This window comes from Penicillium concentricum, assembly GCF_028827145.1.
Source record: "Penicillium concentricum strain IBT 3081 chromosome Unknown utg000002l_segment0_segment0, whole genome shotgun sequence".
Taxonomy (NCBI): Eukaryota; Fungi; Ascomycota; class Eurotiomycetes; order Eurotiales; family Aspergillaceae; genus Penicillium; species Penicillium concentricum.
The window spans coordinates 6,124,547-6,137,421 of NW_026622755.1; the positions used below are offsets into that span (position 1 = coordinate 6,124,547).

The window sequence follows — 12,875 nt, forward strand, 5'->3', positions numbered from 1 at the left end:
TAGACATCACAGAATATCTGGAAAGACCACTGAAAAGACATCACAAGACATAAGCGGCCGTCTACATACTCCTATTCCATGTACTCTAGAACGTTTCACATTTAGGTCAATGCTTGTATCCACCTCGGAATAACTGTCTACCATGTTTGTGGCTTATTGTATTATTTTATACAAAGCATGAAAAACTCACTGAATCGGAGATAGATCTTTCTGGTTAGCCTTTCATTACGAGAATTAATACGAGGACATTGCCACCATAGCCCTGTGAGAAAACCCGGGTAACGAGGGGTCTCTCACCGCACCCGAAGACTCCGAGAGTCCCTTTTGATATGGGTGAGGCGAGCCTTGATAAGTAAATCCAAGGCGAAGAGTCGGTAGGTGCTGATGGGGCAGTGTCAGGGTACTTTTGCCCGGGGACCTTCAAGATAACAAGGAAAAGCATAAGATCGACTCCGCCCATCTTCGTAAGCCAACGAGAAGTTGAGAAAGCATAGAATATGACGCCATGAATCGCGGGTACAAACAGAACCCCGTTCGATTGCATATGTCAGATGTGAGTCACTTGATGTGCAGAAGGTTGCGGCTCTCTAGTCCTTGGCAGAGAGTAGCTTGAGGTTTATGATCTCTGACTTGGGGAAATCACTTTGTCTTTGATCTATATGATCTGAAACACTGCTTCATTATGACAGGTATGCCTTTCTCTTTGAGAGGTTGAGAAATTCTACTAATGAGCTTCTCCGTATCTACAGGCTCACAGGCTTCCATTGTTAAGATCGCCGGCGCAGGGTTTCGGCTCTCACTGCTCCTTAATGCTGCCGCTTGTCAACTCGCCCAGTCCAGACTGGAAATTCATAGCATCGCCAAGGGAATTTCGCTTTTCGCTCTGACCCTCAAGCATTTCGGGCAGACTATTGAGGGTACAGATGTGGACCAGTCTCCAGAGGCAACGGAGAAGGCTTGGGAGATCGCCGGACAAGGCCAGATGATCTTCATTGAAATCGAACACATGCTAGACAAGCTGAAGGCAACTGATAAAGACAATGATCTTATGAGGATCCCACTACATGAGAGACTCAAATCGTGTTTCCGGAAGCAACATGTCACTTATCTGCTAGCCCAGTTGGAATCTCTCAAGCTCAGCCTGGTTGTGATGCTACAGACTCTGCAGCTTGGAAACATTATCAAATCTAACGTTGATGATGGGATCGATGCCGATTCTCTTACATCCACCGCCGACGATGCCATCGCTCAGGAGAAAGCGGAATCTCAGAACATGATCATTGTCCGATATTGGTCTGTCAAGCGTCTCGATCGCTTGTGGGATCTTGTGGAACAGGAGAATTTGGATGCCGCTAATGACCCGACAAACCAGAGGATCAGTTCCAACTACTCTTCCAATGCGGCACGCTTGAACCCAACAAGACTGCCCATCATTACTTTTGGAGACAGTGACGTGGGACTGAGTGACATGGAAAGATCCCCGAAGGATATGGTGCAACTATCCGAGAGCACATTGAACCGGCTGCTTTCACTCTGGGTGCCTTTCGTTGACCCATGGAAATTACGCCACGGCAAAGGCCTCGACATATCCGATAGGCTAGTCCAACCTCGAGTCTACGTCTCTTCGGACACCGAAGATGATACCTCAGAGCTAGATTTTGATAGCCACGACACCCGAGGTTACGGTTACTATCTCGAAGGATCAACCGCGGACTGGAGAGACCCTCATTCACAGAAGGCCCGACAGCATGCAGCAGAGCTACGCCGGAAGTACTCCAGCTACCAGGCTCACGTGGAAAGCGAACCAGAGCCCGATGAACATCTCAAGCATCAAGATAACCCTCGCAGCGACTCGAGAGTCATCGACTCATGTGATGAGGGCGAGCAAAGAACCGACACTCTTAGGCCCTCACACAGCACCAACCCTATGCAAGGCCGTTTCCATTCCAACAGCCTCTCATCCCGATATCCTCCAAGTTACAACAACCCCGACAACAGAGCCCCCGCATACCCAAGCGGCAGCTTCCCACCCCCGAATCATGCTCTACCCCGTCCTCCACCACTGCCTTCACACACACAGCCGGGTCCTGCCCAGCCATACAAATACTACCCAAACCAAGATTATGCCACCGCGCCCCGATCCATCCCAATGAACATGAACCAGCCCAACAACCCACCCATCACCATTCCCAATACCAACCCTTCTCCCAGAGGCTCATCGCCAAACCAAGTCCACTTTGAGCCCCCTTGGGCCCGGAACCAGGTATACGGCAATGTCCCCAACAACAACAAACTCCAACCCCGCCACTATTCATCTGCATACCCGCTTTCCTCCTCATCCCCCGAGTCTAGCTTCCGAGCCTCACCGCCTCGCTCAGATCAACGGTCCCCGACATCGCGCCCACGTCGATCATCCCGCGAAGAAGCCAAGGAGCGACATAAGGCATTGACTCGTAATGCTACAAGGGGGTTGGTGGGCATCGGGGCTATTGCTGGGTTTATGGATGCGCTGGAGGCGTTTTCAATTCTGTGATTTACATTGCTTTACTTTTGCCCGTTTCCTATGGCTTCGGTGTATTAGGTTTATTAATTTTTCCCGAGGAGTTGGACAGACTAGGTTCGTGGTTCTGGGTTCGGTTGGCTTCTTGATATCCCATGTTCTATCTATGCAATGAATTGACGAACTTGTTTTTACTGAGACTATTTGCACAAACTATGATTAAAGACTTGCTTATGCATTATTACATATGATTACTGTCTGTTGATTCGGATCCTCCATATCCCGCTCCATGAGCGTGCTGTACAAAACATTCTCGAATGTCCAGGCAGTAAACAACCCTACAAATAGCGAGAAAGCAGAATATCACGTCAAAATACCGTACCGATGCATTGACAAGTTAATCCAAGAACCAAAACCTATCGTCTCTCCGCATCAAACTCGTGTTCGGGCTGTCGGCTCGGAATCGCGGAATCAGGATACAAGGAGGGCAAGACACTGTGCACAAGCCAAACCAAGAACTCATACCCATACAGCATACAGCATGCTCCATAGCGTATAAATGAATGGCCAAGACACCGAATAATCCACAGCAGACCCATGTTCACTATATCTTTGATAATCAAAGCGTCCCCTACGGTTCCATCGCGGAAGTTCCGATTCTCCCGAACCTCCGACAGCACTTTGCGAATGTATTTGTCTCAAGCTAAATGGGGTGGATTAATATCCGTTGGTTTTGCAATACTACCTCTTTGTTGGGGTCTATTTTCTTCTCTTCTTCTTTTCTTTTCAACTGGTTGTGTGGGTTTTGTTGGGCATGGATATGCCTGCTGCCTTCCATGTTCTATACTCCGATGTCCCATCTAACTATCATTTTTGAGTACGGAATATTGAACTGAGCTCTAACTTTTTGGATCTTCTTTTTGGATCTTGTTCTCATATGCTGGTAAGTATAACATAAGTCCTGCTACATGATATGACCACCGGATATCCGTTGAAATATTAACAAGCTGATATGTATATACAGTTCATACCTATGATCTATGACATTCCATAGACTCACATGTGCATCCGAGGTCCAGAGTCCTGATCTCAATCTCAAAACTCAGGCAAAGGCTGCACCCCAAAAATACTCCCATCAGGAAGCCACCCATCCAACTCCATGCCCGCCCTGGCCATATGCTGCCCAGCAGCACCAGCCGGCATCCTCTGCGGCTCATATGAAAACTGAGGCGGCAATGCCTGCGGATGTGACACCGAAGGCTGATACCCCGCCGCGCTCATGGAGTAGAAATGCGGGTTATGTCCGCTGTTCATGGCCCATATGCCCGTACCACCCATCGCTACGTACCCATCGCGCATGCTGTCCATTGCCGGCTGCATTGGGGGCATGGGAACGGAGAATGAGTCCATCGCTGATGTGACTTGACCCAAGTGTGCGTCTTGGGTTTGGCTTTGGGTTTGGCTAGGGTGTGATACTGGACCCGATATCGATTCCGCAGTGCCGGTCGACGGACTCACCGATACGACCCGGGACCCAGCTTCCATCGCTCCACCATACCGCCTCTCCAACCGCTCATACCAATCGCGACCCTTGACTCCTACGACATGGTACCATCGACTGGGGATATTGTATTTACCCCCGCCACTGGCCTCACCTAGCTTGCTGGCTAAGGCGTCGAGGTAGAAGGCCACGTTCACGGTCTGTGGCGTGATGACTTCCCCAAGAACACCGGTTCGCACGGAGAAGTGGATCTTCAGCAAGGATGTCACGGCCATCGCGAAACGGGTGTACATGAGATTCGGGAGTTTACGCATGGTGTCCGTGCTGCAGGTCAGCACGGCGTCTAACAGCTTCTGTGCGGCGTTCATCCATTTCATGTTGATGTCGATGCGGATTGCGCTGAGTGTGGTGTCTGGTGGTTCGCTGCCGCTGTTGCTTTCTTCGTCGAGGGTCGGAAGCGTGAAATATCGTCGCTTTAGCGAGTCTGGGTCACGGTAGCCTTCTCCTACGCCGAGTTCGTACATCGCTAGTACTGTGGAGCGATATTCGAGGATCATGGGGACTGGTTGGATTGAGTCGGTTAGTATTGATTTTTGGACTCATGTTGACACAAGGCGAAAGCTATGGCGTTTCTTACCGGTGAACATTTCAGATGGGATGTTCTTCTTCCACGTTTCGATCCGCTTGTCAAACCAGCGCAGCACGGCTTGGACCCGCGACTCGGTTAGGGGCGAGGTGGTACTAGTGTCGTCCAGACCGAACGAAGACATTGCTTCATCGGTTATTCGTTGGAGTTCGAACCACATCGCCACATGTTGATCCGTTCGATGCGGCGAGTTTTCTAGGTGTTTGAGGCACTCGCTCATCCAGTCATTGAACTGAAGCAGATTTGGGCGTCGGGTTTTCATCGCAACACTCGAACCGAGATGGTAGCAGCCGAGGACTGCTCTCGCCTGCTCAGCCAATAGCTCGTCGTGCGGCTCCTGCTTGCCGCTCTTGCGATCGGACTTTTTCGAGACACGACGCTTATTGGCTAACCCAATTTCTAGCGCCATTGTCGAAGCGATGTGTGTGTACTGATAAAGCTGCAGCTTCAATGGCGAGGCGGGCGGGAGATAAAATATAATCATCAGCAGCAGCGCTTGCACTAACTCTAGTGACTTTTCGCCTTCGATGAAGAACCGCTCTGCATAGAGGCGGACCATCTCGCGATTCAGCACGGCAGCCAGGCCTGCATCGACGGATATGGATGTCGCGGCAATCACGGAGAGAAAGAGGATTGGCTTTGTTTTTCGCAGTTGAGCTGCCGTGGTGTTCGAAGGCAAGACGACCAGTGGAAATAAGAATGCCAGTTCCTGAATAAAATATGCCACCAATTGCTCCGCATATTCGAGGGAGATAATGCCCCGATCGATCACGTCGTCCGGAGAAAGCCTCTCCTGCTCCAGCTCAAGGCCAGCTGGCATACCTGCGAAAGTTGGCGGCGCCGAAAAGCCACTATCATGCGCGCCGGGGTGCGGGGTATTTAGCAGTTCAGGGGAATAGTCCATATAACGGACATCCTCGGACGAATGAGCCGAATGGTCCCGCAAGGCGAGGTTGCTTTCCATATCGGCCGATTCAAGATCGACATCGTCCACGTCGCTGTCATCACCGGAATCCGGATCTTCTTCTTCGGGAATACGATTTTTCAACAGCGAACGCATCATCCGCATCTCCTTCTCGAGCTGGGCGACACGCGAATCCGTCCGCTTCCGGGGTCGCCGCCTCTGTGGCGCCACGAAGACGCAGGATCGCTTGCCTTTGGCGCATCGCTGGCATTGATTAGGCGTGGATGGGCTGGGGAGACAGCGGACTTTGAGACTTCGGCATGACTCGCAAGATCTATTTAACTGCTGGGCTGATCCTTGAAGGGTGCTTGATTCGCCTTGGGATGTAGAGGAGGTCCCTGACATATTCACATACACACACGCCAGAAACAATCAGGGAAGAGGTTCCCATAAATTATGCCTCAATGATTCGTCCGAGTAACGATGGTTACTGTGTATTTCGAGTCATTGTACCGAGTGAAAATCGTGCAATGAGGGAACATAAAAGTCGGATTAACGAAAAAGTACCCGATAGATTTCGATGCTAGATCCCACAAGAGTATGTATGGGGAAACTTTGGAATTATCATGTGAAAATTAGAAAATCATTGGAAGCTTAAAGCAAAAAAAAAAGATGCAAAAAACACTCAGGGACTAGAACTGGAGAAGTGGAGAGCGTAAGAATCCTATAAAATACATAGAGTACTGGAATTTAGGAGTCCTTTTTAGTCTTTACGCCCTTGCTGCTTTTTGGCCCGGAAAATCTGGGTTTTTTATATGGCCTGATTTATGAGGCATAAAGTGGTTACCTATCTTGGTAACCCGGATTTGCTCCACACGGTCTTTATTCAAGCCATACGTAGATGAGCCAATTATAATGCGAGGAAGTACTCTGGTTCAGACTCCAGTTTTCCGGTTAGGCTTTTACAATGAAAAACTTAAAGAGGCCTAATACCGTACCTTGCCATTTGAGCACTATGTCTCAGTATGCCTGTTCCTTTACATGGATATTCTTACCTTAACTAATCCCAAGTAGGATAATTGGCCTGAGGAGGATGAAAGAACTCGCGAACTAGCATGGAAATACGAAAAGGTATCGCTTATTGCGCGCCATGTCTGGGTCACCCGCTTATTTCTTCTACTTTTGACTAACTTGTGGTTAGAGCTATTATTATTCCCAAGCAGTTCTTGCCCGGATAAGCTCGGCTGAATTAACAAAGGAGCAAATCCAAAATCTTAGCATTCACTAGTCAATCCATGAGCGGAACGTCATTGCTACGAGGATTCGAACGAGAAATATGAGGACTTGGGGGCTGATGCCGAGATCACTCGTGATCGATACCTCGAGGAGAATACCCGCTACGCCTTTGACAACGGAAGCCCGGATCACTAGCGATAAGGTCTCCTCCAATTGCCAGATATTACGGATTTAATGGGTATCGTTAGCGATAGATACATTCTCTAAAACCCATCGGGATAGGATGAGCTGTAGGTCTGATGTGAGCAGCTAGAAGAGGAGGAATATAGCACTCTGGCTCTCAAATAACTAGAGAGCCAGGCTGTGATATACCTACTAGATTGCGAGGCTGTCGAAAATTAATCCTAGTATTACCTATGACGGTCCTACGTATATCAATTGAGTTAGACCTATATCATATCTGAGTACTATCACCCTTCCCTTAGCTAGTTTGAATGTTGAGAACATTCATTTTATGGCCATATTGTGCCCAACGTTGAAAGTATATTTTGTGTGTGCAAGCTATACAAAAGATACCTAAGTTCAATATTGCTTTTTTTTAGGGGTGTTTACTGGGCACCAATGTGTCGGGCGCTTGGCACGATTCTCCAGGTGGGACCTCGGCCCGGGGGCATCTCTAGGGATCTCTAGGGCTCCAGGGCTGGAATGATCGCTAGCACATGAACCTCATAAAGCGGCACCAGATGAGGAAAATCTAAAATCCGGTACAGGTACATACATGGGGTAATATTAAAGTGATCTACTTAATATCATTCAGGCACCAGCGCGTCCTCGGAGATACCAAATTACACTTATAAATGAAAACAGTGATGAAGATTGAAAGCATAAAGCTAAACATGGCGAATCATTATATCACTTCATCTCCACTGAAAAGCCTTGATTCTGAGTCCGTTAGTATTGGCAGTACATTGACAGTCCATTGGCCCATCGAAAGTGCCCGACGGCTACGACCGATTACCCAATCGGTTCATGCGCCCTTTATTTTCGCTATAGCTTCCTATTTGTGGGATACTTGAGGGAAATAAATATGAGCTCATACGTTTGGGGCACAAATATAGTTTATCTGTGACTTTTTAGGTATATAAGGGTGTTCATCAAAAATGATAGAAAAGTGTGCCCGGCCAATTCCCCGAATACCCCGGTTATTTCGGCGAAATAACACCGTGAGCTAAATCTACTGGGGTGTTATATAATTTGATCGGGATAGCTCAATATTGTCCTCACCAAAGAGTAGAAAATAGCTGTTGAATGCCCTACATAGTATATCTCCATATCTGAATATTACAAATTTTGTCCACTCCATGGCATTATTGACGTGCAAACACTTGACACTACCATAACCCAAGCAGACAACACCTATAAGCATGTGACAGTGGACTCGACTAGTCTCCCTTGAGGCAAGTTGATTTTCTCGGTATGCCGGACAAGTGGACCTATGGAACATTCGAGCAGTGTTGTTTAACATGTGCTGGATGTAGATCTGAAGCTGTAGGATGTAATTTCGAAGACCAATCAGTTGTATCCACATATTAATGTTGTTCCATTGAGGAAACTTATGCGGTTCCTCTACTTGTTAAAAAAAAATCGCGAACTAATTTGATCGCTCGTATATACTCCGTACTCCGTATCCAGTGATCCACCAGTGTCCCGACAAGCGTTTTAGCGCAGATTCCTAACGGCGATGTCCGTTATGAAATACACGGACACATCACATCTATGGGAACACCATTAGCGCTGCTCTTGTGACCAGCCCGCCTCTTTCCGCTGAAATTATCCAGTATTACATTCTTCTAGAGTTTGTGAAGGTGAATATTTGTTTTATTGTGCCCTTATAACCTAGAAAACAACATGCTGTCACTCTTCAGCCAGTAGGGAATTTATAGATAATACCGAGATCATTCGCATTATCCGAGGTGAGGCCATAGAGAGTACAGAAATGTCGCCATTCGGTGCCGCTTTTTCTATAGCGCTCAGTGACCACCATAGCATCGGATCGCACATCGCCGTGGATGATATCCTTGTTTAGTCTGCGGATTTCCTTCTTCTGGGATTCTGTGTCTTTGTTAGGCGCATCTCGCACCTATGTGGAAATGGCCCTTTGCCGGAGATCCAGATGGCTCTGGCCATGAGATTCGAGTTTCTTGATAAGCCGAAGCCGCCTTCGTTAACGGCTATTCTCTGCCCAGCATCGTATTGCAGCGACGGCGCCTCTCTGACCATTTTGGTCACACTCCAGAAGTACCTCCTGTTGAACTTGAAACAGCAGTGACAAGAAGGGAAGGAGAGAGAGAGTTTTATTCCATATTAGGAAAGGAGACGAAGCTCCTAAACTGTCTATGTAGTCATTACATCAACTAGTTAGTTAACGTATTTCACATGCGAGCCGCCACCACAAGCGAGCCGCCATCTCCAAAACACATAGTAAATGCGATAGATTACAACTTGATATCTCAACAACGGTGGTCTATACTGGCGTTTCCTATTAATTTCACAGTTTTTATATGATATATAGCTACTTTAGGGAGTTTTAAAGAATTTGATCTTCTAGTAACTGACATTTATATATTTCTGGAGCCCAGCGACGTAATTTTCAATACGGCAACAATGTAAGCGTTCGATTTCGTTAAATTTGCTATATGTTACTGAAAATGCTTATCAATACCTATCTACCTATAGCGGGAATTAAACTAAGTTGTTGTGGTTGAAACATGAAGCTATAATTTGGCGCATTTACTATGTGTTGGAGATGGCGGCTCGCTTGTGGTGGCGGCTCGCATGTGAAATACGTTAACTAGTTAACGTATTCGGTAAGCGAGCTGGCCATGTAAGCCAGCTGGCCACCTCACCCAAAATTGTCCGTTAATTAGCACTTCATTAATTCAACCACCCACCATGCCACCAATTCGCTCTCAAAGCTCTCGAAATTCAATAGAGCAAGAGGGTAGGATATTATTAGCTATTCAGGCTTTTCAAAAGCAAGAAATCTCATCAATTCGTGAAGCGGCTCGCCTATTTAACGTACCCCGTTCCACCCTTACTACGCGCCTCAATGGTGTCAGAAATCGCGCGAATTCTCGCGTAAATTCGCAGAAATTGACACAAACCGAGGAGGAAACTCTTCAAAAATGGATTCTTTCTATGGACTCTCGTGGATCTGCCCCCCGGCCTTCTACTGTACGAGAAATGGCGAATCTTTTACTTCAACAACGCGGAACCACCCCGGTTATTTCGGTCGGCGAAAAATGGGTTTATAACTTTGTGAAACGACACCCTCTCCTCTCCTCCCGATTCTCGAGACGCTATAATTACGAACGTGCGAAGTGCGAAGACCCGAAGATCATTCAAGAGTGGTTTACACTTGTTCAAAATACCATCCTTCAATTTGGAATCGACCCCGATGACGTTTATAACTTTGATGAGACTGGTTTCGCAATGGGGCTAATCGCTACTGCGAAGGTGATAACAAGGAGCGAATTCTACGGTCGACGCTCGCTTTTACAACCTGGAAATCGCGAATGGGTGACTGCTATTGAGTGTACAAATTCGTCGGGTTGGGCCCTCCCTCCGTGTATCATTTTTAAAGGCAAAGTCTTTATTGAATCATGGTTTGATGGCCTTCCGGATGACTGGCGATTTGAAGTTAGTCCGAACGGTTGGACCTCTGATGAAATTGGACTTCGTTGGCTTGAAAAGCTCTTTATTCCTAGCACTTCTTCGCGTACGAAGGGGGGTATCGTCTCCTAATACTCGACGGATATGGAAGCCATTTGACCCCTAAATTCGATGAAATTTGCGAGCAAAATAAGGTTATACCAATTTGTATGCCTCCGCACTCCTCTCATCTTTTACAACCCCTGGATATCGGTTGTTTTGCTGTGTTAAAGCGATCATATGGTCGGCTGGTTGAAATGAAAATGCGGAACGGGATCAACCATATCGATAAACTTGACTTCCTCGATGCATACCCCCTCGCACGAATTGAAGCTTTTAAATCGGAGACTATTAAAAATAGCTTCGGAGCAGCTGGTTTAGTACCTTTTGCACCTGATCGAGTGATCTCGAAGCTGAATATTCATCTTCGAACCCCAACCCCCCTCCAAGCCGGGGTAGCGAATCAAGCCGGAATTTCACACCAAAAACACCAGCTACAGAGAAAGAACTACGTCGACAGGCTTCCTCAATCAAAGCTTTACTTCGTATAAGATCTCGAAGTCCTCCAAGCCCGTCAGATCGTGCATTAGACCAACTTATGAAAGGCTTCCGTCTCACAATGCAAGGTGCTATACTACTCGCTAAAGAAAATAAGGAATTACGCGCTGAAAACGAGAAGAAGAAGCAAAAGCGGACCCGATCTTCAAGGCATATAGATCACGAAGGAGATCTTTCAGTTCAGGAGGTTCGTGAGCTACGTTCAGAGCCATTTGAGGCCCAAGTAGCGCGTATCAATACCTATCGTGAGCGGGTTTCGGAGGGTTTACAGCCAGCTACACGGGCCGGGCGAGCGTGTGGAATATGCAGATTACCGGGACATAGAAGAGAAACCTGTCCAGATAGATAAATCAATTTAATTGAATTAATTTAATGGTGTTTTGGTTGAGATAAATCAAGTTGAATTTAATGGGCTGGGTGAGGTGGCCAGCTGGCTTACATGGCCAGCTCGCTTACCGAATACGTTACCCAAGGGTTGGAGCCTGGGGCACCACTTATGGCCTAAGGCACTCACATCCAACACTTCCATTTACAAGACCGATCGAACTTCCGACTCGTCTAAGTGACAACTGGAGGGACCACCCATACTTCCATTGCTTGTAGTCATTGAATTCCATTATACTACCAGCAAACATTATATACGACGTCGTGGAAAGGACCAGTTCAACTCTTCCCGGTCGCACAGCGGGTGTTGGAAAAGAAACCCGATCTACTCATAGTCGACCCCGGGAGTCAACACTAGAAGTTGAAGAAATCGAAACAATTTTTCCAAGGCAAAGTCGGTTTTCAATACCTTCTTGCTATGGTCGCGAGCGGGAAGACCCGCCGGTCAGATTTGAAGCTCGGGTTCGGGATTTCTTCAGGGGCGGGCGACCAGTGCACAGCAAAAAGGCTTACTTCTTGCGCACTCTTGCATGATTGGCCAACTTCAAACGGTGCATAATCTCGGCGCCTTAGGTTTCGAAATGAGCCACGATTCGCTGCTGTTGATCAGTCGAGTCTGAGGAGGATCCACGCTCCATCCTCTAATACGCAGATGACGGGTCTTTTGCATTGCTGCAACGTATAACAACAGCATTGGAGATCATTACCGGAGACAGTGGGGTTTCGCCCGGATCTACTTACCCGAAGACTTTGACGCAGAGCCAGTGTGCTTAATGAAGCATGATTTAAACTGAAGCTCGACCGAAGTAGCTGGCGAAGGTGAGAGCGAACCATGCTCAACCTTATACCCATCAACTATGCGGGCCGGATAGCGGTCAACCAACTGAAGTGATGCTATAGGAGAGGCCGCGTATGCTTCAATCATTTCCCGAGCGCCACTTTATATTCATAGCAGCAAACCTGCCCCTGGAGTCTCGGGTTGGGGGACGCCAACGGATATAGCATTAAGGGGGTGCGCGTCCTGGTCAGCCACGGAGAATATCAGTGTGGAATTTGCGTTCTTCACATACAATTTTGCCAAGATTGCCCACGCGACTCAAGACAAGCTCATTTCCATGTGGGGCAAGTTCTGTGGCGGAACAGTGCAGACTCTGCTGATTCGATCCATGGATACGCTCGGTTCGATTGTGATGTTTTTAATGCCGGGTTTTCCATATCTAAAGAGCTGACGACTTCCAGAAGAACTAAGCCAATCAGACCTGGGGATATTCGGGAATAATGGTTTAGTCCCGGTGGAAATTGGAAGACTTCTAATGGGGATTATCCATCTACAGGTCAAAACTATTCAAATATTCCCTGACATTCATTTTTGATCCCTTCTCCAATCCCGTCTACGTCCTTCCTTTTTTTTAACCTTATACCCTCTTTTTCTATT

At 47.5% G+C, this 12,875-nt stretch overlaps 2 protein-coding genes across 2 annotated transcripts; one reads left to right on the forward strand and one right to left on the reverse strand.

Moving 5' to 3' along the window:
- Window positions 1-727: 727 nt before the first annotated feature.
- On the forward strand, window positions 728-2,533 carry N7517_006024 (uncharacterized protein; the record flags this gene model as incomplete). Its single annotated transcript, XM_056723754.1, has 1 exon — window positions 728-2,533. One exon carries the CDS (start codon window positions 728-730, stop codon window positions 2,531-2,533), a length of 1,806 nt encoding a protein of 601 aa, XP_056580004.1.
- Window positions 2,534-3,595: 1,062 nt separating this feature from the next.
- On the reverse strand, window positions 3,596-5,956 carry N7517_006025 (uncharacterized protein; the record flags this gene model as incomplete). Its single annotated transcript, XM_056723755.1, has 2 exons — window positions 3,596-4,563; window positions 4,639-5,956. The coding sequence occupies 2 exons, from the start codon at window positions 5,954-5,956 to the stop codon at window positions 3,596-3,598; spliced, it is 2,286 nt and encodes a 761-aa protein (XP_056580005.1).
- Window positions 5,957-12,875: the final 6,919 nt, after the last annotated feature.